Source organism: Indicator indicator, chromosome 28 (assembly GCF_027791375.1).
Source record: "Indicator indicator isolate 239-I01 chromosome 28, UM_Iind_1.1, whole genome shotgun sequence".
Classification (NCBI taxonomy): Eukaryota; Metazoa; Chordata; class Aves; order Piciformes; family Indicatoridae; genus Indicator; species Indicator indicator.
Window position 1 is genome coordinate 11382237 of NC_072037.1, and position 25347 is coordinate 11407583.

Here is a 25347-nt window from a genome sequence, read left to right on the forward strand (position 1 = left end):
AAGCAGCTTCCCTGCAAGCTCCCCAAGCTTGGGCCAGGGATGGGGCATCCAAAAAACCCCAAGTGGTGGCACAGCAGCAGGCACCACTTCAGAGCCCACCTCAGGAGTTCATCAGGTTGCTCTGGACACCCCCAAAAAAGCTCAGGTTAATCCAAACAGCTCTCAAGGATAATCTTAGTAATGATCTCTCCACCTCTCAACCCCCACAGGGTGTCAAAAACCTCCTGGGAGCCTTAGCATGGCTCTGGAAAGATAGGACACAAGGAAGGAAACTCCTTGGATCCCACTTCCATGGATCCCACTGCTCTTTAAATTCCATTTGTAGGCCCTGGATGGGAATTGAGTTGGGGGGTGGCAGAACCATCCTCCCTAGGCTGCAGGTCATCAGATCTCAGGAGGGATAACCTCCAGCCCCTAAATCCTGCCCTGTAGCCTGGCAGGGCTCAGCTCCTGCAGCTGCTGCAGCACTGCACTGCAGCCACTGCACTGCAGCCACTGCACTGCAGTCCTGTGCTCACCAAGCCCTCACCCACCTCCAGCAGCTGCCTGAGCCTCTCCCCAGCTCAGCACCCTGCAGCACTGCACTGCAGCCCTGTGCTCACCAAGCTCTCACCCATCCCCAGCAGCTGCCTGAGCCCCTCCCCAGCTCAGCACCCTGCAGCACTGCACTGCAGCCCTGTGCTCACCAAGCTCTCACCCATCCCCAGCAGCTGCCTGAGCCCCTCCCCAGCTCAGCACCCTGCAGCACTGCACTGCAGCCCTGTGCTCACCAAGCTCTCACCCATCCCCAGCAGCTGCCTGAGCCCCTCCCCAGCTCAGCACCCTGCAGCACTGCACTGCAGCCCTGTGCTCACCAAGCTCTCACCCATCCCCAGCAGCTGCCTGAGCCTCTCCCCAGCTCAGCACCCTGCAGCACTGCACTGCAGCCCTGTGCTCACCAAGCTCTCACCCATCCCCAGCAGCTGCCTGAGCCTCTCCCCAGCTCAGCACCCTGCAGCACTGCACTGCAGCCCTGTGCTCACCAAGCTCTCACCCATCCCCAGCAGCTGCCTGAGCCCCTCCCCAGCTCAGCACCCTGCAGCTTTCTCTTCCCCAGCCCAGCCTGTCCCCACAGGGGAGGTTCCCCAGCCCTCTGATCACCTTTGTGGCCTCCTCTGGCCCCTCTCCCACAGCTCCTTCTCGTGTTGGGGGCTCCAGAGCTGGACACAGCACTGCAGTGATGTCTCACAGAGAGGCAGAATCAGCTCCCCTGACCTGCTGGCCCCTCAGGTGCCTCCAGCAGGTGACTGCAAACACAAGGGCTGACCTCTAGCCTCCCTTGGAGGCACCAAACAGCCTTTCCCAACACACTGAGAGTGAGGTTTGCACAACCACCCACACCACTATTGTGTTTTTTTTCCCTCCCAGAGCATTACAGCAGCAGAAGCCTCTGGTCCCCAGCCCAGCAGCTCTCCATCACTCAGCACCACCACCTCAGACCCTGCTCCACATCCATTTCTCAGTCTATTAGGCAGAGTTATTCTTTCACTCTGTGTTTTGATACTTCCAAAGCCATTACCATCCCTCACAGGCACATCCATCATCAGGCCTTCAAAACCCCAGAAGGCAGCCCCCTTCTCCCCCCCCAGAAAAAAAAAAAAAAATCTCTTTTCCATCTTCATGCAGCCTGCCAGGCTCTGTTCTTCTACTCAGCTCTCCTCCATCCATCGAGAGACATTTCAGCAAGTCCTGAGTCCAACCCAATCAGCAGATGGCAGCCTGAAGAGGTGGTGATTTTTTTACTATCAAGGGGGAGTGGGGTGAAGGATGCAGCAGAGAAGAGCTGATTTCTGTCTGCCTGGTTGGAAATGCCAACCTGGGCTCCAGGCACAGATGTCCCTGCAGAGCTGGGGGTGCAAGGCATCGTTTTACAAAGCTCTGAGGTCTTGGAAAGCTGCAGGGGGAGCAGCTGGAGCTGCCTCCTCAGCTTAAGTGTCCCCAAGTGCCATGTCAGAGAGGTGCATCCAGCCTGGTGCCAGCCCCCACCTTCACTCACAATGCCCCCAGCACCCTGCAGTCACCAACCTCCTCCTGCCTGGCCCTGGAAATGTGCCATGTGCCTTTCCTCCACGTTCTGCAAGGAGATGGTTCATGGAATCACAGAATGCCAGCTTGGAAGGGACCCAAAGGATCACCTGCTCCAACCTCTCTAGGGGATAGCAGAGTGGAAAGGAGCTGGCCCAGCACCCTGGCAAGCTGAGTCTTAAAACTCCCCCATGTAGGGCACTCCACTCTTTCCCCTGGGAGATGATTCCAATGCCCAACTGTTCTCAAGAGGAACAAATTTCCTCTGGAGTCCAATGGGAATCTCCTCAGGAACTTGGATCACCTACCATGGGTGACCATCACACCTCTGTACCACCCCAATGGGGACCACACACCACACACTCCCCCAAATCCCCCCCAGAGCAGCACTATGCTGCAAAGCAGCAGCTCTGCTGCAGCCCCATCCTGCAATGCAGCACCTCTGCTGCAGCCTGATCCTGCAATGCAGCAGCCCTGCTGCAGCCCCATCCTGCAATGCAGCACCTCTGCTGCAGCTCCATCCTGCAATGCAGCAGCTCTGCCCCAGCCCCATCCTGCAAAGCAGCAGCTCTGCTGCAGCCCCATCCTGCAATGCAGCACCTCTGCTGCAGCTCCATCCTGCAATGCAGCACCTCTGCTGCAGCCCCATCCTGCAATGCAGCACCTCTGCTGCAGCCCCATCCTGCAATGCAGCAGCTCTGCTGCAGCCCCATCCTGCAATGCAGCAGCTCTGCCCCAGCCCCATCCTGCAATGCAGCAGCTCTGCTGCAGCCCCATCCTGCAATGCAGCAGCTCTGCCCCAGCCCCATCCTGCAATGCAGCAGCTCTGCTGCAGCCCCATCCTGCAATGCAGCAGCTCTGCTGCAGCCCCATCCTGCAATGCAGCAGCTCTGCCCCAGCCCCAGGAGTTGTGGTCAGTAACTCTGCCCCAGCCCAGGGTGAAGCAGCCCCAGGGCTGTCCCTGAGCCCAGTGTGGCTGCAGCCTGCCCCAGCACTCCCCAGTTAGAGGAAGATTTATGAAAGGATGTGGCCAGCTGAGTGATGGAGATGGATGGCCCTGAGGAGGGACTGATTTCTCCCTTCCAAGAGGAGCAGAAGGTAATTTATGAAGCAGGGTCCTTGGCTTTCCAAGTGGCTTTGATGCTGCTCACTTATGGGGTTTTGCCCATGCTCATGATCTATTGCACAGCTGTTGGAGGTGAGAGGAAGGTCCTGGTGAGCCTGAGCAATGCATCCCCCCAGCCAAGGCAGCCAACAGCTCTCAGCAAAGGCAGATTGCCCTTTAATTGGCCTGGGGTTGGTTTGCTGCCTAATTAAAATGGGTGTTTGCTCCTCCCTGCTTCACCCTCAAGGCTCCAGAGCCCTAATACTGCCCACAGAGTAGTGGAATGGGACAGGAATCAGAGAATTGGGTTGGCTGGAAGAGACCTTTCAGACCATCAAGTCCAACCCCTAACCCCAGCTGCTAGGTCACCACTAAACCATGTCCAGAGCCCAGAGCATGGCCACCAGGGCACCAAAGAGGCACTGCTGGCACAGCTGCCAGTGCATGGGAGGGAGGGCACCAGTGGTGCCTGCTGATGGAGGAAGTATCCAGGATGCAGGAACCAACTCCAGGTTGGCTGGAGGGTGTTGTGACATCCCTGCTCGGGCCACCATGGCAATGAGGAGCTGCTGGATGAGCTGTCCTGCCACCTTGCTCCATGACTTTGGGGCATCACAGCCCTGAGTCAGCTGTGAATCCCCAGCACCCATCAGATGCTAAATGTGGAAGAGGAAGCAGAGTGCACAGAACAAAGAGTGTGGCAAGTCCTGGCTGCCACCAGTGTGTCACCAAAGCTCCCACGCAGGCTTGGGGGTGCAGAAACCACCCTGGTGGTCCCCAGAGCACCAGGGACCACGATGAGTGATGGAAACAAGAGGAGGAGCACTGCAGGGAAAATCAGCTTTTGCTGATCAAACCCAAGCTCCAAGGCAGTAGATGTGGCCCCCCACTTGCCCTTCAACCTTGCAGCCCCCCAAGTCCTGCAGATGCCCCAGCACAAGGCTGCTGAGCTCTGCAGGGCTGGGGGCATCAGGCTGAGGAGGCAAAGGCACCACAGGCAGCTGCAGCCAATGGGGCAGAGAACCTGCCCTCCCCTTTGCCTTCCTCATCAGTGCTCTTCATCCCCCTCAGCTGCTCCCTGTGCCCCCTCCATGTTCATCTACCTCTTCTTAATCCTCCTCTTCAGCTCTGGTCTGTGTTGAAAGCCTTTCCCCAGGGTGGCTGTGGAGGCTGTCTCGTGGATGTAATTCACCCTCGTGAGAAGCAGCAGCCTTGGAGTTGCTCACCAGGAGAGATGGAGCCTTAGCAAAAGGACATTCCTGCTGGTGGGAAGGGTTCTGCAAGGCTTTTCCCTGGAAGTGCCACTGCAGGGATGGTTTTGGTAGCACATAAAGGGTGGCCACCAGGAGGTTGGAGACTCCTTTTTTACCAGGAGTCCCATGCAGAAGGCAAGAGGTGATGGGGACAAGTTACAGCTGGGGAGATTCCCATTGGACTCCAGGGGAAAATTGTTCCCCATGAGAAGAGTTGGACACTGGAATCATCTCCCAAGGGAAGTAGTGGAGTGCCCTACACTGGACAGCTTGAAGGCTCAGCTTGCAGGGTGCCGGGCCAGCTCAGCTCAACTCCACCATCACTTAGAAAGCTTGGAGCAGATGACCCTTGGGGTCCCTTCCAAGCTGGCACCCTGAGACTGGTGTGACTGGGGGGTGTGGGACAGGGCTGGGTGGAGGTGCAGGGCACCATCATTCCCCAGGGACTCTTTGCCTGCTGGTTCTCTGCCCCCTCCCAGCTTCCTGCCCGGAGGCTGGCTGGGTGCGAGCCCATGAGACACAGATTTCTGTGATTAGGCAACGCCAGCAGCCTCTCCCCTTTCACTTTCTGCTGCCTCTTCCTCCCTGGCCCCAGAGCAGCCCTGAGCAGCTGGCAGCAGCACCCAGAGCGTGAGGGGCAGCAGCCCTGGCACCGCCATGGAGCCCAGCGCCAGGGAGCCCCTGGTCAGGACGGGCAGCTCCTCCTACCAGACCTTCCCAAGCAGCACCAGCAAAAGGCTCGACAAGGAGTACCTGAGGTGAGGGCTGGGGCTGTGGGGTTGGCTCTGCCTGCCCCGAGAGCACTGGGAGAGCACTGGGCTGGGAGGTGTTGGTGGAATCATGGAGCTGTTTTGGTTGGAAAAGGCCTCTAAGATCATCAAGGCACCACCACCATGGCCATCAAACCATGGCCCCCAGTGCTATGAAGAGTTCTTCATGCTGCTGTCATTGCTGAGCTGCCCTCAGATGGGTTTTCATCCTGCCCAGGGTGGGTGAGACCACCTGGGAGAGCTGCAGGTGGGACTGCTTTGGGGCATTCAGCTCTCACATGGGGCATGAGGTCCTGCTGGTGGGCATGACCTCCTTGCTCTCTATGACTCCCTGAAGGCAGGATGGAGTGAGGGGGGGGCTGGTCCCAGTGGTAGGACAAAAGGAAATGGTCTCAAGTTGCATCAAGAGGGCTTTAGGTTGGATGTTAGGAAAAAAATTGTTGCCTAAAAGGGTTTCAAGGCCTGGCCCAGGCTGCCCAGGGCAATGGTGGAGTCCAAATCCCTGAAGGGGCTTCAAAGCTCTGTAGCTGTGGTGCTGAGGGCCATGGTTTAGTGGTGACCTGGCAGTGCTGGGTTAAGGGTCAGGCTGGGTGGTCTGAAAGGCGTTTTCCAACCAACCCAATTCTCTGACTGCATGAGAGGAACCCACTCCCTGCTCCACCAGGGCAAGTGGCTGCTGGCTGGGTCCATGGTGCCACCCAGCTGCAGCTTCTGCTTTTCTCAGCTGGACCCACTGAAAACCACCCAGCAGGGAGGAAAACCTTGGTGGTGCCCAAGGGGGAGGTCTTTTACCCCCCAACACCACACCGAGGAGCAGCTGCTGCTCCACTGGGAAAAGCCTCCCCAGCACGGGGCTGTGCAGGGCACTTCCCTGGGCAAGTCCCCCCGAGGGTGTCCTGAGAACCTCGGCAAAGGCTGAAGGAAGCCACAAGGCAGAATTAAAGCTTCTGCTGGATGTGATAAGTGAACCCAGGACGTCCTTCTTTCTCCACCCCTCCCTCAGGAGCCTCCACAACAAGCGACTCTACCTGGCTGTCTTCGCTGCTGTCCTGGGGAACTTCAGCTTTGGCTTCGCCCTGGTTTATCCCTCTCCTGTCATCCCTGCCCTGGAGGCTCACCCCGACCCTGCCCTGAGGCTGGACCAGCACACAGCATCCTGGTTCGGGGTAAGGAGCTGAGGTTGTCCCTGCCAGGAAGGGGGCAGGGAGCTGGGGGGTGTGCAGGGGGAGCCTGGCCCCACCAAGAGCCCTCTGCTTGTGTCCCCACAGTCGGTGTTCACGCTGGGAGCGGCAGCAGGGGGGCTCAGCACCATGCTGCTCAACGACCTCCTGGGTCGCAAGCTGAGCATCATGTTCTCAGCTGTGCCCTCAGCCCTGGGGCTGGCACTGCTGGCTGGTGCCCAGGGCTTCACCATGCTGCTGCTGGGCCGCATCCTGACCGGCTACGCCGGCGGCGTCACCTCCGCCTCCATCCCGGTAATGGGCGCAGGGGGGGAGCCTGCTGGGGGTTTGCAAGGTGGGGCAGGGCTGCAGGGCAGGCTGGGGAAAAGAAGGCTCCAGGGAAAGCTTAGAGCAGCCTTTCAGTGCCTTTAGAGAGCTGGGGAGGGATGTTTGTAAGGTCCTGCGGTGACAGGACAACGGGGAGTGGACTGAAAGCAGAGCAGGGGGGGACTGAAAACGAACACTAGGAAGAAATCCTTTCCAGTGAGGGTGGGGAGACACTGGAACAGGTTGCCCAGGGAGGATGTGGATGACCCCTCCCTGGAGGTGCTCAAGGCCAGGCAGGATGAGACCTTGAGCAACCTGGGCTGGTGGGAGGTGTCCCTGCCCATGGCAGAGGGTTGGCACTGGGTGATCTTGAAGGTTTCTTCCAATCCAACCCATTCCAGGATTCTAAGCCGACCTTTGAAGGGTCCCTTCCAACCCAATGCATTCTATGATCTCCTTGCTTTTTGGAGGCATCAGGCAGAGCTCCAGGGCTGCAGCTGGGTGGCTGGAGAAGGGAGGTGTGAAGAAAAGGGAAGGCAGCTCCTCCCTGCCTGCCCTGTTCCCACCAGCTGCTATTTCCTCCTGTGTTTACCAAACGCCAACCTCATGTTGCATGCAGAGGGGAAGGCAAGAATTGAGTAACCCTGGGGCATGGTTTCACAGTGATGGGAGCCTTGGTGCTGCTGGAGAGCTTCTCCTACACCAGGGTGAGGCAGAGAAGCAGTGGTGCCTGCAGGGCTGTCCTCTCCCCCCTGCCAGGACCAGCCAGGTTGCCACCACAAAAGGCAGTTTGGGTTTCCCCTGGCCGCACTGCAAGGTGACAGAGGCCAGGTTCTGGTGGGGATGGCTGTGGGCTGCAGCTCTGCTCAGTGTGTGTTGTCCTGCTCCAGGTCTACATCTCGGAGATCTCCCACCCTGGGGTCAGAGGCATGCTGGGTGCTTGTCCCCAGCTCATGGCAGTGCTGGGTTCCCTCATCCTGTATGCTCTGGGCAAGTAGCTCACTGAGACCTTTCCCCTTCCTCACCAAGCTGATGGATCCCTGCCCCTTGCAGCCAGCTCACCACCACCATGGGTGGGCACAGGGGGGCTGAGGAGGCTCCCTCATGCATAACCCACCCCTGTATGTGTGTGCCCAGAGGGATGAATCCATAACGCCCCTGGACCCATGGCCATCAGCATGCCTGCAGACCTGGGTCCTGCTGAGGTTTCATCTCAGCCTTTCCTCCCCAGAGATGCTCCAGGCCCCCTCAGCATCTTTGTAGCCTCCTCTGGACTCTCTCCCTGTCTCTCCTGAGCTGGGGACCCCAGGACTGGGCCCTTACTGTGGCCTCAGCAGGCTGAAATCTCCCCAAACTCTTCAGCTGAAAATGCTTCTCTGCTGAGAGAAAAACATGCAAAGTCTCTTTAGTTTTATCTTTTCCCCCCATTCTATTTATTCAACTAAATTTTTAGGGGGCCCAGGTGAAGACAAGGCCAGGACTCCCTTCCCTGAGTGCTTTCTTTTCCTGACTGTGCTGCTCTGCAGGACTGGTGCTGGACTGGCGCTGGCTGGCGGTGGCAGGGGAGGTGCCTGTGCTCATCATGATCATCCTGCTCTGCTTCATGCCCAACTCACCTCGGTTCCTGCTCTCCCAGGGCAAGGAGGATGAGGCCCTGAGGTCACTGAGCTGGCTGAGGGGCAAGGACACAGACTATGCCCGGGAGTATGAGCAGATCAAGGACAGTGTGAGGAAGCAGGTGAGGAGGCTCAGCTCCAGCATGGGGAGCCTGCACAGCCCAGCCTCCAGCAGGCAGCCCCTGAGCCACCTTCTGGGTGCTGTGGACCATGGCACTTGGGGACATGGTTTCATGCCCAGGTTGAAGGTTTGACTCAATGATCTTAAAGGTCTCTTCCAAGCAGAGCAATTCCATGATTCTGTGTGTGTGTGTCCCCACCCCGAGGTGGTAACAACCTTGCCTGTCTGGCTTTGTCCTTCTAGAGCCAGAGGGTTACCTGTGCTGAGATCAAGGACCCCTTCACCTACAAGCCCATCCTGATAGCAGTGGGGATGAGGTTCCTGCAGCAGCTCTCAGGTGTCACCTGCATCCTGATGTACCTGCAGCCAATATTCAAGAAGACCTCTGTCATCCTGGTGAGCCCTGGGGTCTGGGCTCTGCTTGGGCTGTTCTGTCTTCATGATGGCTGCTCAAGGCTTCAAGCCCTCTGCAGCTCCAAGACCCCAGCTTCAGAAGTCTCCTTTAAAGCACTTGGCAGCAAAAGGCTGAGTGAGGATGGGGAGCAGGACTGGCCCCACTGTCTCCCTGCCCTCCTCTGGTCTCTGCCTGTAGGAGGGTAACTTGGCAAAGGCAGCAGCCAGCATCAAAGCAACTCATGCAGGAACCTGCCCTTTCCCTGGCTCTCCCATCTCAGCTTCTCCACTGCTTTTGTCCCTGCAGAAACCAGAGTATGATGCAGCCCTGGTTGGCTTGGTGAGGCTCTTCTCGGTGGCCATCGCTGCTGCCTCGATGGACAAAGCTGGGAGGAAAATCCTCCTCTTTGTGTCAGGTCTGGCCCTCCACACTGCCCTGGGAGGGAAGATCTTGCCTGAGGGTTTCCTGCAAACATGCAGGAGTGGAGAGTTCAGCCAGACAGGCAGGGAGGAGGGGAGGGCTCTCTCCTTTGGTGGTGGCTCAGCTCCTGAGCAGAGATGTTCTGGGAGCTCAGTCCCTGCCCCGGGGTCACCCCCCAGCCCCTCTGTGATGCTGCATCTCTCCACAGCTGCTGTCATGCTGGTCTCCAACCTGACCATGGGGCTGTATGTCCACTTTGTGCCAGCTGCCCAGAATGGCACCGTGGCCAACCAGACCCAGGGGAGCTCTGCCAGCCTTCCTGCTGAGCCAACAAACTACATCACCCTCATCCCCCTCCTGGCCACCATGTTCTTCATAATGGGTAGGTGCAGAGAGGGAGCTCAGGACCCACAGCACAGGGCTGGGGGGGACGTTTCTCATTTGAAGGAGGGTGGTATGGAGCAAGGAATTTGGGCTTGGAGGTGGAGGGCAGGCAGATGTCCCTGGAAGAGCAAGAAAGGTGGCACCTGAAGTGACTTTGAGGACTGGCTGAGGACTTGGCACTCTGAAGACTGAGAGCATGAACAGGGGAGGAATAATGACCGAGGGGGGAGCAGGACAGGTCTGCACAGGGGCTCCAAAGCCTCACCATAGCCTTCCTTCTCTTGCAGGTTATGCCATGGGCTGGGGCCCCATCACCTGGCTGCTAATGTCTGAGATCCTCCCTCTGAAAGCTCGTGGGGTGGCCTCAGGCCTCTGTGTGGTGGTGAGCTGGCTGACAGCCTTCACCCTGACCCAGTTCTTCCTCCGAGTCGTGGTGGGTACTGCCCCAGCAGAGCGTCCAGCAGCTGCTCCTTACCCCTCCTCTGCCCCAGCTCATGGCTGCTTTCTGTCCCACTCTGCAGGACAACTTTGGCCTGGAAGTGCCCTTCCTCTTCTTTGCTGTCATCTGTGCTGGGAACATCTTCTTCACAGGCTGCTGTGTCCCCGAAACCAAAGGCAGGTCCCTGGAACAGATTGAGTCCTTCTTCAGGACCGGCCGGAGGTCGTTCATGAGGTAGAAAGCCTCCCTCTGAGCAGTCCACAGGCTCCAAGGCAACAAAGGGAAGAGCTCTGCAGCTGGAGGTGGGCACTGGAGCTCTCTACAAAGGCAGGGGGAGAGGTGGCAACGATCTTCTCACTTTGGATGTTGCCATCTGGAGCTTTACCTTCTCCTCCCCTCACTCAACACTACCTCTGGGGAATGTGTCCACATGAGCTATGGGAGCAGGCAGCCAGTGCCAGGCTGGAGATAAAGATGTCCTGGAAAATGAAAAAGTGTGGCTGCAGACCAGAGACAGACCAGGAGCATCCTTTGCTCAGCAGCTACCCAAGCAGCCCAAGAGGCTGAGGGCTTGTTGGCCAAAGGCCATCACCTAGCTGCAAGAATAAAGCAGTTGTGCCTGCAGGCTCAAGCTGTTGTCTTGATTTGCAGTGAAGGGGGGGATGTGAGAAGCAGAGCAGGACTGTGACAAGAGGACCACAACAGCCTGAAGCTTCCCAGATGGCTCTGATGTACTTAAGGACTGTGAAAGAGGCAGAGCCAGATAGAGGGTATAAAAAACTGCCAGGTTTTATTGCTCTCCACCCACACATTACACAAGCAGCCTAAGGAACAAGACCAAATGCAGCTGACAGAGAAACTCCAGGAGAAGACAACCAAGAGGAACATTCAGCTGCAGTGCAAGTGATCCCCTGCAGGAGGGGCATGGGGGGGTACTCACAGCACCTTCTACTCAGGGGGGTCCTTCCCACCACAGGGTTTCACTCATCCCCAAAGGGGAAGGTGGCAGCATCTCCATCACTGGTGTGTGTGGAGCCTCCCAGCTCCATCCCTGTGAGGTTTCAAGTGCATAGTTAGCAGCCAAGCCCCTCCCTGGAAGTGGTCAAAGGCCAAGCTGGATGAGGCCTTGAGCAACCTGGTCTAGAGGGAGGTGTCCCTGTTGGAACTAGATGATCTCCAAGGTCCCTTCCACCCCACAGCATTCTATGGCAAATTGCTCTTCCCTCCTTTTCTGATTGCCCTGCAAGAGGTCTTGGGTGACAGGTTGGACTTTGATGATCCTTGAGGTCTTTTCCAACCTTATTGATTCTGTGATTAAGGACCCCTCACATTTTTTTAGAGCCTATCCCAAGGTAAAACACAGCTGCAGGAGGTGGAACCAAAGGCCTTGCACAGCATCACATCCAACCTGACTCCTCCCCAAAAGGGCAGAAGAACAAAGGCTGAGCTGGGAGATGATTTCCCCAAGCATTTGCCCAGCCCCTTGAGATGCAGTTGGCACTCCAAGGGCTGGTGGAGATGTTTGTGTCCTGGGCTGTAGCATGGCATAGCTGCCCCAGATGCTACTCTTCAGATCCCCTGCAGCAGCAGATGAGAGAAGTCACCTAAGAGAAGATGAGCTTCACTCAGAGGCTCCATTGAAAGCAGCCTGGGACAGAGGAAGAGACATGGGCCAAAACCACAGAGAAAAATCCCCATCAGACTTGATCTTTGCAGCTGAGAGCCATTGCCAGGAAGCTGTTCAGCCCCTGGCTGGAACCAGGCTGCTTCTAAGCATGGCCTGATTATGAGAGGTCTCAAGAGCCTCTGTTTTCCACTGACCTTCTGAAGATCAGGATCTCTGGCAGCCCTGTGCTAGAGCATTCTCTTTCTCACATGGCTAGGGACCAGGTCTTGATTTCCTCAGTTCACTGAAAGCCTTCCCCGAAGACAGGGAAATGTTTTTTCCTGAGGGGGGAAAAAAAATGACAAAGATGAATTGAGCTTCCCAGGGCTCAGCCTAAGGAGGAAATAGCCCAAAATGAGATGAGGTTGGGCTCCTCAGGTCCTGCAAGGAGCTCCTTGGAGGAGCATTTCCTGAGTGATCTCCATCCTCCAGCAGAGGAAGGCTGAAGGGTTTTGCTCCTGCCCTGAGAGATGACAGTGGCTCTTTCCAGAGGTAGCATGGGCTTTTTATTCACTGCACACACACACAGAGGATCCATTGGGGGTACAAAATCAGCTCCAGCCCAGGGCAAGGAGTTCTGGGCATGCAGCAGCAAGGGAAACTTCTGCTCTGCTCTTCACAGCCATTGGGCAGCCCCAGGGCACAGCAGAGCTGATGTGCACAAGTGCTGCCAGCTTCATGGTTGAATGGGAGATGCAAGAGCTGCCCACAGTGCAGCTGCATGTGGGGAAGAAGGGCAGAGCCCAGGCAGGGAGTGGTGGAACCATCCACTAAGTGCATGTGCTGCCAGCACCTACCCCCTGCACTCGATGCCTCACCCTCCCCTGAGTGACAAAACTTCTGTCCCATCACCTCCCAGGAGGCTTCTTCAAGACCTGGCAAGCAGAAGCTCTTCCACAGAGGCCCTGTGGCTTAGCCATCCAGCTTGGGTGCCATCAGCAGGGCTTGGGTTGAGCCTAATAAAACCTCCAGAGCAAGGCTTTGAACTTCATCTGTCCTCACACAGCTCCAGGCACCCTGGTGGTGCCTCTAAACACAACTAACAACCATCATGCAGTGTGAGTGGGCACATGAACTACTGTGATGCTACTACCTTAGAGGTCCATTCTATCTCCACAAAGAAAAATCCCAACAGTCTCTGGCCCCCAGAGAGGGGAGGCCATCCCTAAGTGTCACAACATCTCCCAGAAGCCATGGGTGCTGGCACCAAGCCACACCTGCAAGGATGACAGCATCTGGCTTGGTTTCAGCTGCATCACAAATTCCCAAGAGACACTTGGGACACTCCAGACATCCATCTGCAGGAGCACAGGTCTGAGCATGGACCTGGAGCATGGATCTGAGACACCTCCTGTTGCAGAAGGCACAGAGACATTGAACAGACCTGGGGAGGTGGGGACTGCAAGCCCAAGGTGAGCAGCTGGACTTGATGGTCTCAGAGGTCTCTTGCAGACTCAGCAGTTCTATGATCATGGCCAAAGGCTCCAGCTCAGCTCTTACAGAAGAGTCCCTGAGGCCCATTTCCAACACAAGTGTTGGGCTCAGAGCTGAGCTTTGCAGCCTGGCAGAGCTGCTGCAGGCTGGCTGATGCCTGGCAGGGCTGCTGCAGGCTGGCTGATGCCTGGCAGAGCTGCTGCAGGTTGGCTGCTGCCTGGCAGAGCTGCTGCAGGTTGGCTGCAGCCTGGCAGAGCTGCTGCAGGTTGGCTGCAGCCTGGCAGAGCTGCTGCAGGCTGGCTGCTGCCTGGCAGAGCTGCTGCAGGTTGGCTGCTGCCTGGCAGAGCTGCTGCAGGTTGGCTGCTGCCTGGCAGGGCTGCTGCAGGTTGGCTGCTGCCTGGCAGAGCTGCTGCAGGTTGGCTGCTGCCTGGCAGAGCTGCTGCAGGCTGGCTGATGCCTGGCAGGGCTGCTGCAGGCTGGCTGATGCCTGGCAGAGCTGCTGCAGGCTGGCTGATGCCTGGCAGAGCTGCTGCAGGCTGGCTGATGCCTGGCAGAGCTGCTGCAGGCTGGCTGATGCCTGGCAGAGCTGCTGCAGGCTCTCTGCTGCCTGGCAGAGCTGCTGCAGGTTGGCTGCTGCCTGGCAGAGCTGCTGCAGGCTCTCTGCTGCCTGGCAGAGCTGCTGCAGGCTGGCTGCTGCCTGGCAGAGCTGCTGCAGGCTGGCTGCTGCCTGGCAGAGCTGCTGCAGGCTCTCTGCTGCCTGGCAGAGCTGCTGCAGGTTGGCTGCAGCCTGGCAGAGCTGCTGCAGGCTGGCTGCTGCCTGGCAGAGCTGCTGCAGGCTGGCTGCTGCCTGGCAGAGCTGCTGCAGGTTGGCTGCTGCCTGGCAGAGCTGCTGCAGGCTCTCTGCTGCCTGGCAGAGCTGCTGCAGGTTGGCTGCTGCCTGGCAGAGCTGCTGCAGGTTGGCTGCTGCCTGGCAGAGCTGCTGCAGGCTCTCTGCTGCCTGGCAGAGCTGCTGTAGGTTGGCTGCTGCCTGGCAGAGCTGCTGCAGGCTCTCTGCTGCCTGGCAGAGCTGCTGCAGGCTCTCTGCTGCCTGGCAGAGCTGCTGCAGGTTGTTTGCTTGCTTTGGCCATGGGGTCAGACCCAACTGTCACAGAACACAGTGAAACAGAACTGCTGGTGCCCAAGGGAGTTCTGCCCTTGCTGCCAAGGGAGCAGAGTGAAGCTGTCCATGCCAAAAAGCCCTTCAGGTGACCTGGAGCAGTTACCTGCCCCAGGGACTGCTGCTGGTCTGTGGCATTAGGGGGGGTGGGCTAGGTGACCTCTAAAGGTCCCTTCCAACCTAAAGCATCCTATGACTGGGACAAGCAGATGCAGCCAGCAAGGCTCTCACCAGCTCTGTGATTGATCAGTGTGGGCACAGAGCAGCCACAGGAGTTACTCTCTCACCTCTGCTTTGCCTTTTGCCTCCTGCTACTAAAACTACTATGGAGCTACTCCCAGAGCAAAGCAGTCACTACCAAAGACATGCATCAGTCTGCAACATTCCTCTACTAACCACTACCTAACCCCAACCCCCCTGACGTCAAAGCAGATGTCCTGGACTCTGCTCTTGAACCACCCAGCAAACAAAAGGTACTGCACAGGGCCACCACCAGCTCCAACCAAGGCCATCTGCAGCATCCTGTGAGCTGCAGCCTGCTCCTCCTGCAGCCTCCCAACCCCCAGCCAGGAGCTTGTGGTCCCTGCACACACACACAAGGAAGGTCAGTGCCCCATGGACTGTCTGCAGCAAGAGGGAGCAGCCCAGAGCTGGAGGCTCTGCAAGACCTTGATTGAAACAAGCTGCATCTGGGCTGCTGGTGCTGCTCTGTGTCCCAGACAAGCTGGTGTCAGAGTCCTGGGGGAAGAGGGCTTAGCACAGAGTGGCTGGCCAGCATCCAGCTGTGTGTAACTGAACCCCAGCCACCTTCCTGACTGGTGTAAATCCTCACACCTCCCTAAACTCCAAGGAGCAAGCAGCAGCCAATGTTAGCTGGCAGCTTAGCTCCCTGAGCTCCAGGGACATGCTGCATCTGTGCCCAGCCACCCCCTTCCAGCCCCAGCTCCATCCCAGGCTCTGCCAGGAACGTGCTGGTGGCACTCAGCTGACACCTCAGCAGCAGGGAGAGCATCTTCTATAGATGGTCTCCAACCCACCTCTGCTCAGCAGCCACAGAGCAGTTGGTGGCCACACAGCACCCAGCCTCCAGCAGCGTTTCCCAGCCCACAGCATGACCCCTCTGGTGCCCCAGGGACTCAGATGGGACCACAAAGTGTTGGTGGCAGCAGGAGCTCAGCTCCCAGGGCAGGAGGGTAGGGACAGGCTGCAGTCCTCAGTGCCACTGCTCCCCACAGCTGCTGCCTGCCTTGGCTGCTGAGCACAGAGCCCCAGTCACAGCCCAGTTTCCTTCCCAGAAGAGGGGAGGAAACCAAACTTTGTCAAGCCAGTGACCCAGAAGAAGACAAAAGGGTCAAAGGACACCACACTTTTCAAAAGCATGAGAAACACTCTGAAGGCTGAAAAAGGATTTTACAGTATCCCAGGTACAGCAGCCAGGGCTGACCCTGGGTGTAGAGACCTTCCCCCCTCAGTAAAATGAAGCAGCCCTTTGAAGGACAGGATTCAGAGAACTCCTTTCTCCTACATGCAGAGAAAATGAGTCCCATCCAAAGACTTAAACAACTAGAAATAAATTATTGCCCTCTTTCCCAAGCAAAATTGAAAGCTGTTATAGAAAAACCCAATAAATTAACCCCCACCACCCCCCCAGAAGGAGTCACAATGAGAAGAGGGAGATCTGGAATCAGTAACTTTTGTCCTCTTTGTCCTTTCTTTGTCCTTGATACAAAGAAAACAGAAAATAGGATGCAAAAGCCACTGATGGAGCCTGGAATAAGGATGCAAATACATCCCAGCTGCCCACACAGCAATGGTCCAGCCCCCTCTGGGTTTGCAGTGGAAGGATATTTCACCTCCCCACACAAAACCAGTCCAAAACTGGTCCACAACAACACAAGCCCAAATAATGGACCAGACAGAAGCAAGGAGCAGGCTCCTGGTGTGGAGGGAGGGGTGGTGGAAGCAGGAGCAGATGCAGGGAGTGAGAGGTAAGAGAACAGAGTCCCAAGCTCACAAGAGGAGGATGTTCTTGCACAGCAGCAAAACATCTCCCTTGGCTCCAGCAGCAGCAGCCTCCTGCAGCTGAGCTACAGCAAATCTTACTTCCCTCCTGCCCCAGTAAAAGAGGGAAGCAGAAGCAAATTCCCCTTGGTAAGACAAAGTCATTAACTGTAATTCAAGTAGATTGCAGGAGCTGCCTGAGGCTGCATCCAGAGGAGGAGGGCACTGTGCTCTGTGGGTTCCAGGATGTGCCCCAGCACCTCTGGCAGCTCCTCTGCAGATGGTGCTTGTCTCTACCTGGGGGTTTTGCTGAGGCCCTTTCTCATGCAGCAGTGCCTGGCCTAACTGGACCCACATTGGAACATTCTCAGTGGAACAAAGCCAGGCTTAAGCATCACCATCTGCTGCTAGATCCTGCATTGGTCATCAGCCCTGGGAAGGGCCACACAAGAAATGTGGCAGGTGACCCCCAGGGTGTGAAGCCAGCAGCTCCCTGAGCCCCATGAGACCAGCACAGAGACAAGGAGCTGGAACCTCAGCTCTGCCCATGCTCAACCCACCCAGGAGCAGCTCCCTTGGCTGCCTTGTCCAAGGAAAGGTTACCTGATCAGGCTTGGAAAGCAGCCAGCAGAGAGCCAGCACCACTACAGAAAAAAAACCACCCAAACTACATGAAAAACCCCTCAATAAATTAAAAGCTAGGAGGACTGTGAGATATCTGGGTGAGGGTTGAGGAGGAGAGAGACCAACACTGAGGTCTGGCTGCTGGTGTGAGAAGAGGGCAGAGCCTGCCCCAGCCCCTGAGGTTTCCAGTTGCTGCACCAGGGAAATCATGGGGTAGCAGAGAGGGGAGTGGGAAGAGGGGAGGGCAGAGAGGGTCTCCACATCTTCACCATCTCAGTGTCCAGCTCAGGTGCTTCACAGAGCCTGCCCCTCCAGGGTCCCTGTCAGCTTCTCTTCATCCAGCTGCTTCTGCTGCTGCTGGATCCGGGCATAGGTAATGGCATCTCCCCTGTGGAGAGAAAGGACAGTGTGGGCATGCCAGCTCCTGGTGCCCACCATGGTGCCTGCTGCACCTTGCACAGAGGTCTCCCAAGCTGGAGTGTGGGTGTCTCTCACACTGAGGCATGCCAGGAGAGGTATGAGACTTGCTGAATGTCTCCAACCCCACCCAAGCTGCTCCCTGTGCCCAGAGCTGGGTCCATAAGTCCAGCAGCTGCAGAAAGAGAGCTGGGACCCACAGGGCAACCTAGGCTGAGCTCCCAAGGAACAGCTCTGAGCTTCAGCAAACCCCAGGGGGATTTGTGATTCATAGAATGAAATCTACAGAATGGGTTGGGTTGGAAGATCACCTTGAAGATCACCCAGTTCCAACCCCCTGCCATGGGCAGGGACACCTCCCACCAGCCCAGGTTGCTCAAGGTCTCATCCAGCCTGGCCTTCAACACCTCCAGGGAGGGGGCAGCCACAGCCTCCCTGGGCAGCCTGTGCCAGTGTCTCACCTCCCTGACTGATGACGGCAGGGAGATGTGCTGCAGCAGCATTTACACCTGGAAGCGTGGTCAGTGCAAGAGCACAGCCTCAGGGAGGCAGATGGAGGTGAGGCTGGAGGTCCACCTTGCCCTCCCCTCCCCTGCCCTCCCCTCCCCCAGCAGCAGAGCTCTCTCACTTCTTGCCGAGCGCGGAGAGGCCGTAGAGCACTCCGGTGCCGAAGGCAATGGCGTTCCCAAAGAGCGTGGTCAGCGTCAGGCTGAGCATGACTGGCACCACAGCCATCCTGCAAGAGAGAGGCAGCCCTCAGAGCCAGGCTCTGCTCCCCATGGATGCAGGGATCTGCCACAGGGTGCCCACATGCATCCCAGCGTGCCCCCCAGGAGAGCTTCACAGCATCACTGAAGGGGTTGGCTTGGAAGGGACCTTAAAGCTCAGCCAGTGCCAACCTCCTGCCATGGGCAGGGACACCTCCCACCAGCCCAGGTTGCTCAAGGTCTCATCCTGCCTGGGCTAGAGCACCTCCAGGGAGGGGACATCCACAGCCTCCCTAGGCAACCTGTTCCAGTGTCTCCCCACCCTCACTGGAAAGAATTTCTTCCTCACCTCCAGTCTCAGTCTCCCCTGCTCTAGTTCCAGTCCATTGTCCCTTGTCCTATCACCACAGACCCTTACAGAAAGTCCCTCCCCAGCTCTCCTGCAGCCCACTTCAAATCCTGAAGGCTGCTCTAAGGTCTCCCCAGAGCCTTCTCTTCTCCAGGCTGAACAGCCCCAACTCTCTCAACCTGTCCTTATAGGGGAGGTTCTCCAGCCCTCTGATCATCTTTGTGGCCTCCTCTGGACCCTCTCCAGCAGTTCCATGGCCGTAGAACTGGATACAGTGCTCCAGGTGGGGTCTCAGCAGAGCAGAGCAGAGCAGAGGGGCAGAATCCCCTCCCTCGAGCTGCTGGCTACACTTCTCTTGATGCAGCCCAGGACAAGGCTGGCTCAGGGCTGTCAGCAGACATCACTGCCTCAGTCCCAGCCTCAGCAGCACAGCCCAGCAGGAGGTTCCTCACCCGCAGTAGAAAGCAGCTTTGTGCCAGGGCCGCATCCTGTCCGCCCTGGCCGCGACGGCGTTGGCGAACTCGATGAACTGGCAGCAGAAAGGAGCCTCACACAGGAACAGCACAAAGGCATTGAGCCTCCAGAGAGAGACAGCAAAGCAGAGTCAGTCCCACATGGCCCACAGAGAGGGTCAGCCATGTCCCCACCAACCCCTGGAGACCTGCACTCCCTCCCCACTGCTGGGCAATTCATGGATTCATGGAATGGGTTGGGTTGGAAGGGACCTTCGAGATCATCCAGTTCCAGCCTCCAGCCATGGGCAGGGACACCTCCCACCAGCCCAGGTTGCTCAAGGCCTCATCCAGCCTGGCCTTCAACACCTCCAGGGAGGGGGCATCTGGGCAACCCATTCCAGTGTCCCCAACTCTGGTCCCCCAGACTCAGTTTGGGTGAGGGCATCCCAGGCTTTACCTAAAGATGTGCAAGAGAAGAACAGGAACAGAACGAACCCAGCACCTCAACCCACCTGATGGCACAAGATCTGGCAACTCACAGACCCTGATGGACATTTCCCTCTCACCCACTGCCCAGGCAGGGCAGCTGTGCCCCTTGCCTGGTGACATTTGCCAGCTGCACCCTCCCAGCAGGGAAGAGAACAGAGACTCTGCTCACATCATCCAGACGCCAGCTGCGATGTTCAGGGGGTTGATGGTGACACAGTTCCAGAGGCCAGCACAGGCACAGGCTAGAAAGCAAAGAGGCTTTCAGTGACCATGCAGAGCAGCCCAGGGCTTCCCCTCCCAGCTCTGCCCTGCACCAGCACCTTGCAGCCACCAGCATCCTTCTGCTCTCTCCTCTCCTTTGGGCTGTTTGTAGAGCAGGGGTTGCCCAGAGGAGCCCTTGCCTTGGCCAACACCTCTAGGCACTGCAGAAGCACAGGAGGGTGGGTGGGAAGGTTTGATGGCTCTGGAGAGGTCTTCTGGCCCTCCCCTCTGCCTCATTAAACTTGCAGAGAGCTGCTGGCACTTGATACGGCCCCAAGCCACCCACACCAAAGGGCTGCTGCTGCTCACCTGGAACCTGAGCCCATGGTAAACAGCCGCCTGCAAAACCCCAGCTGAAACTGCTCAGCCCTTCACAGCTCTCTGGGGGTGATCAGCAGCACAAGGAGGAGCAGCAGAGCCCACCCCTGAGAATGGGAGCAGCTGGGGCTGGGTGTTCCAGGTGCCTGCTGGTGTTTTGCTAAAGGGATCTCCGAGCAGAGCTGCTGTGAGCAGTCACAGAATCAGAGGTTCATTTTGGTTGGAAAAGAGCTTTCAGATCATCAAGTCCTGCCCAGCACTGCCAGCTCAGCACCACAGCTACACAGCTCCAGGGATGGGGACCCCACCACTGCCCTGGGCAGCCTGGGCCAGGGCTTGACAACACTTTGGGGAAGGAAATTGTTCCTCATGTCCAACCTAAATCTCCCCTGGGGAACTGGAGGCCAATTCCTGTCATTTGGGAGTAGAGAACAGCATCCACCTCATTCCAACCTCCTTTCAGGCAGCTTTAGAGAGTGAGAAGGTGTCCCAGAGAGTGAGAAGAAGGTCTCCTAGTCCTGACCTTCAGACCTGGCACATGTTTGCAAGGTTTCTTTTCAGCAGTCACTGCTGAATCCTCCAAGTGCCCTTAAAAAACAGCTGTCCTTGTTTATTGGGCTGGAAAGCAGAGCTGCAAGCCTACAGCAGGACCCATCTAAGGTCATCCCCCAAGCAAGAGGCCTCCTGGCTCTCAGGAAACATCTAATCAAGGTTGTTTTTAAAGGCTTTCTAGGACTACTCCACAGCACCCAACACCTTTTGGAGAAGCCTGCAAGAACAAGGTCAGCCAACAGAGGAGAAATGCCAGAGGACATGTGGCTCCTAGGGCACAATTCTCATCCTTCCATTGCACAGGGACCAGTGTCAGTGTCCCCACACTGCAGGGGACATGGAGCTTCTAAGGGGGGATGAGCTGGAAAAGCAGCAGTCAGCAGGATTGCTGGGAGCAGTGGGCAGCAGGGAGAGCAGGACACAGCACAGCAGGTTCTGATTCTCCTCTGTGACCAACAGAGTCTTGGGTGCTGATGGCAGAGGAGCTGAAGGGAAGCACCAAAGGCTTGTGATGCTTTCCCTCAGCAAAGGACATTTCTGGCACTTTATCATTAGAACAGCATCCCCAAAACTATCCTCAGAGGGTGGCCAGGGCTGGGGCAGGGCCCTGCCTTGCTGCACAGCACAGCAAGAGGTCCATCCACAGCTCCTAAGTTGGTCTCCACCAGAGAGCTCTGGATGGAGGCCAGGTGTTACTCTCTCAGCAGGTTTTTTGCCTCCTCCTTTTTTTTTTTAATCTAGCCAAAGAGAGGTTGTTTTGTCAAGGCTCTGCTTTGGTTTTCTCCTCAAACACCCCAAAACCAACCCTGCAGTCTCCTGTAGGAAGCTCAGCCAAGCACCCACCCCAGCTGCCAGTGGACAAATGACCCAGCAAGCTTGAGCTGAGCAAGTCCCCCAGTCAGCAGGAGCAGCAACCAAGCAGGGCAGGGCTCAAAGGTTGCTGCTGGCAGGGACACTGAGCTCAGTGGTGGCTGCCAGCAGCCACAGAGATAACGATTGGGTGACCTTCAGTCTCCCCTGCAGAGCAGCACATCCCCCAGCAGCCAGCTTCATCCTTCTCCCACTGGGATGGGATCAGCTCCTGCCTCAGCAGCCAACAAGGGATGGAGCTGCCAGCCCAGGGACTTCCTTCTGGCAAGCCAGAGGCCTGGTTTAAAATGCAGATAATGGCTTTAAGCTGGAGGAGGGACTGGAGATTGGGAAAGAATTCTTGACAGTGAGGGTGGGGAAACAGTGGAAGAGGTTGCGCAGGGAAGGTTGTGGATGCCCCCTCCCTGGAGGTGTTCAAGGCTAGGCAGGATGAGACCTTGAGCAACCTGGGCTGGTGGGAGATGTCCCTGTCCATGGCAGGGGGCTGGAACTGGATGATCTTGAAGGTCCCTTCCAGCCCAAACCATTCTGTGACTCCATGACAATGCTCAGTGGCACGCATCCATGGCAGACATCAGCTCTGCCATTTGTTTCCCTGCTGTTCCATCCTGAATCCCTGAGGAAAGCACAAATAACTGGGAGCTCAAACAGTGGAGGGGGGAGAACACTACACCCTACAAAGGCTCTATTCATTTCAAGCAGCTGGTCAGTGTCCTCCACACAAACCTATTTTTGCTCCTGGAGCATTTTACAAAAGCCACAGACTCTCCTTGTCCTCTTACAAACAGGAATGGGAGGGAGAGAAGGGACTTGGCCAAGGTCACCAAGCCAGAAACAGATCCTGAATGTTGTCTTGTTTCTGCTCCCACCCCTGGACCTTTCTGGCTTCAGCATGCTGTGAGCTGCAGGTGCCTGCATGAGGTAGATGCTGTCTGTCAGCCTCACCTCCTCTAAAAAAGTTTCTCATTCTTTCTGCCTGGGAATTTTTTACCCTCTGTAGGAAATAATTCAGCCCTGTAGCAGGACCCCAATCCAGCTGCTCCAAACCCTTATAAATGATTTCTGCTCTTTCAGAGCAAGCTCTGAAGGCAGCAGCAGCCTCCAGCCTTGCCCTGTTACCAGCCACCCCTTTTCCAAGCTGTTCAACAAGGGGGTGCTGAGCAAGGAGCATTCTGAAGAGGGCCACTGGAGGGTTGGCTCTTTCCACAGCCCCCCATCTCCCTGCTCCTAAGAGGAGTCTGTGTCCCATGCTGCCTGAAGAACCTCCTGAAGGGGACTGCCAGGGCTACAGAGGAAGTGGACTCATGGAATCACAGAATGCATTGGGTTGAAAGGGACCCTCCAAGCTCATCTTGTCCAATCTCCCTGCAGTCAGCAGGGACACCTCCAACCTCAGCAGGTTGCTCTGCTCAGGGGCCACATCAAGTTTCACCTTGAATATCTCCAGGGATGGGGCCTCCACCACTTCTCTGGGCCACCTGTTCCAGTATTTCACTCCCCTCATAGCAAAGAGCCTCCTCCTACTGTCCAACCTAAATCTGCCCTGCTCCAGCTTTAAACCATTGCCCCTTTGGCCTATTGTTCCACACCCTTGGAAACAGGAATCCTCAAATCCTGTTGAGGTCCTGGCTCCTCCAGCAGCTTCTTCTCCCAGACTCACCCAAAGACATAAAACTCTCAGCTGTGCTTTAAAAACAAGTCCTGAGCAATCAGAGCTGTGAACAAAAGATTGGGGAAATAATCCAAGCATAATTCATCTGCTTTGAAACAGGAAGACAGAGCAAAAAATACATCTTCAGGACTTGCCCTTGTAAGCCACTCAGGAGCTGCCCTGGCACGGGGTGAGCGATGCCACCAGTGTGACCCAACCCTCCCCAGCTCTTCACCCTCCATCCCTGTCTCCCCTCAGCTCTGCATGGACCAAAGGCACAGAAGAAGTGTGGAGGCTTCAACTGCAGCCCCAGCCCGTGGGAAAGATGCTGCTGCACTAAAGCCTGAGCTGGGACCTGCACTGGAGACAGGTCCCAGCTGGTCTCCTGGCCGCCTGCCGGGACCAGAAGCACAGAGGCCCCAGGCAGAGCATGGTGAGGCCAGGACGTTTTGCCCCAGCAGAGCAAGTCCTGCCCAGGCTTTTCACACCTCCGGATTTTCAGCACCTAAGCCATAACAGAGTGAGAGCAGCACATGTGTCACCAGCCCAGCCAAACACAGGGCTGCAAGGAGTCTGCCTGACCACACCACGGTCTCCAAGGCTGGCTCTGGAAACTCCATGGGCTTCTGCAGTCAAGTTTGGAGGCAAGAAGGAGACATGGGAAGGGGGCAGGGACAGAGGGGGATCAGCTGAAATGCTGCAGCCAAAGGAATAAATCAGGGCTGACTGCACTGGCTGAGAAACACTCTGGTTTTACTAGAAGTCGTGGACCTGAAGCTGAAGAAATTCTCCATTCTGTGCTCTGTAGGAGTTCAGCCTAAGCAGTCGTAACAGTCCCTCCTGCTTTTAAGAGCTATTAATCTCTCCACAGAATGTAGCAAAACAGCACTACAGGACAGGCTGATCTCTGGCAAAGTTGCAAAGACTTTTTTTTTTTTTTTTCCCTGGGAAAAGTTTTTTTGTTCCTTCAGCAGCAGGTAAGGGAGAGCTCAGCCAGCTCACTTTGCTGCACGTTGGCTTCTTCTGCTCTGTCTGCAAGACTAAACCTCTTCAAAACACACAACACAAACCAAGTCCATTAGTCCTTCAAAAAAAACCCCACAAAGCTCCCCAAAATCACAGGCAGGCTCTTTGCAATCCACAGGAGTAACAGGAAACATCCTCCAGCATTCAGGGTGGGGAAAGAGCACAAGTTGCAGGAGCACACAAACACCTGAGAGCCAAACAGGATGAACCAAACCCCCACGGCTCCTCTTCAAGCCCTGAGCCTGACCCTGCTGAGCGCCCTGTGTTAAATCATTCTCAGGCTGACCTGCACACACCCCTCCTGGAAGGAGCAGGGGCCCAGCTGCTGCTCCCACCCCTTCCAGGAGCCAAGAAGAAACTCAAGGACCTGCAGGTCCGCCCCCCACACGCTGTCCCTTCTCCCAGCTGCCAAAGCTGAGCAGCGCCCAAAGCACACCCAGGGGCTGCCAGCTACCACCAGCCGTCTTTGGGCATGCCCAGGACTCTTCCTTCCACCCAGACCCAATGTCTAGAGCAGACACAGCCCCATAACCCCACATGATTTCCATGGCCATCCCCCACCCCTACACCCCCAAGAGCAGGTCCTGGCCGTGCTCTGGCATGCAGGAGTGAGCCCGGGGAGCAGGCTGGGCTGGCAGGGAGGGTGATACTTACAGAGGCCCCCGGTGACCCCGGCAATCCTGCAGAGGCACCTGTACCACCAGGTCATGCCATCATCACTGGAGAAAGCTGCTGGCTCAGGGGCTGCTGCTGGCAACTGCTCATCCTGCGAGCTCATGGCAGCCCAGCTCCCAGGGAGGGGTCAGGAGGCCAGCACCACGCTCCCCTCCCGAGCCCCAGCAGCGCAGAATGTGTCCCCCCCACACCACCTCCAGGTCACGCTCTCCGTGCAGCCAGCCCTGCAGACTCTCCCTAAACCCAGCCTGGTGGCTGATGAGTCTCCCCCTGCACCCCCATAGAAGGCCTGGGCCCCCCAGCAACCCCTCCAGGGCTGACAATGGAAGGTTTGTGCCCGCAGCAGCGATGCCAGCGGCTGGGGAGCTCCAAGCCTGCCTGCGTATTGCATTGTGGGTCCCCTCCTCCAGCAGGCAGGGCTTTGATGTCACTCTCATTAAAAGCCTGGTGGGCAGAGTCCATCCTGTACATATTCATAAGCAGCCACACAGGCATGGACCCCATGCCAAGGGGTCTGGGTTAGGGTGGGAGTGGGGACACACACCCGAGCTCCAGTCCCACTTCCCCCGGTTGTTATCCAGGCTGGCAGAGCGTGCTGAGCAGAAAGGCAGACCTGAGTTTGGGGATTCATGTGAATTGAACA

General features: G+C 57.0%; 2 protein-coding genes across 2 annotated transcripts; one reads left to right on the top strand and one right to left on the bottom strand.

Annotated features, from left to right (window-relative positions):
* Positions 1–5079: 5079 nt before the first annotated feature.
* Positions 5080–10291, top strand: SLC2A6 (solute carrier family 2 member 6). The gene is made up of 10 exons (XM_054393489.1): positions 5080–5180; positions 6196–6358; positions 6461–6667; positions 7570–7669; positions 8206–8417; positions 8660–8812; positions 9117–9225; positions 9439–9612; positions 9902–10047; positions 10136–10291. The coding sequence occupies exons 1-10, from the start codon at positions 5080–5082 to the stop codon at positions 10289–10291; spliced, it is 1521 nt and encodes a 506-aa protein (XP_054249464.1).
* Positions 10292–17228: 6937 nt separating this feature from the next.
* On the bottom strand, positions 17229–24807 carry CACFD1 (calcium channel flower domain containing 1). Its single transcript, XM_054393532.1, has 5 exons — positions 24684–24807; positions 19521–19593; positions 18860–18985; positions 17980–18087; positions 17229–17322 (listed from the first exon to the last, which is right to left on the bottom strand). Exons 1-5 carry the CDS (start codon positions 24805–24807, stop codon positions 17229–17231), a joined length of 525 nt encoding a protein of 174 aa, XP_054249507.1.
* Positions 24808–25347: the final 540 nt, after the last annotated feature.

Excerpts from the sequence above, each read along its gene's own strand:
- SLC2A6 (XM_054393489.1), top strand. The coding sequence starts at position 5,080 with ATGGAGCCCAGCGCCAGGGAGCCCCTGGTCAGGACGGGCAGCTCCTCC. Across the intron at positions 6,359-6,460 it reads ACACAGCATCCTGGTTCGGG|TCGGTGTTCACGCTGGGAGC; the intron begins GTAAGGAGCTGA and ends GTGTCCCCACAG. Across the intron at positions 9,613-9,901 it reads CACCATGTTCTTCATAATGG|GTTATGCCATGGGCTGGGGC; the intron begins GTAGGTGCAGAG and ends CTTCTCTTGCAG.
- CACFD1 (XM_054393532.1), bottom strand. The coding sequence starts at position 24,807 with ATGAGCTCGCAGGATGAGCAGTTGCCAGCAGCAGCCCCTGAGCCAGCA. Across the intron at positions 18,986-19,520 it reads GCAGCTGGCGTCTGGATGAT|GCTCAATGCCTTTGTGCTGT; the intron begins GTGAGCAGAGTC and ends CTCTCTCTGGAG. Across the intron at positions 18,088-18,859 it reads AAAGCTGCTTTCTACTGCGG|GATGGCTGTGGTGCCAGTCA; the intron begins GTGAGGAACCTC and ends TCTCTCTTGCAG.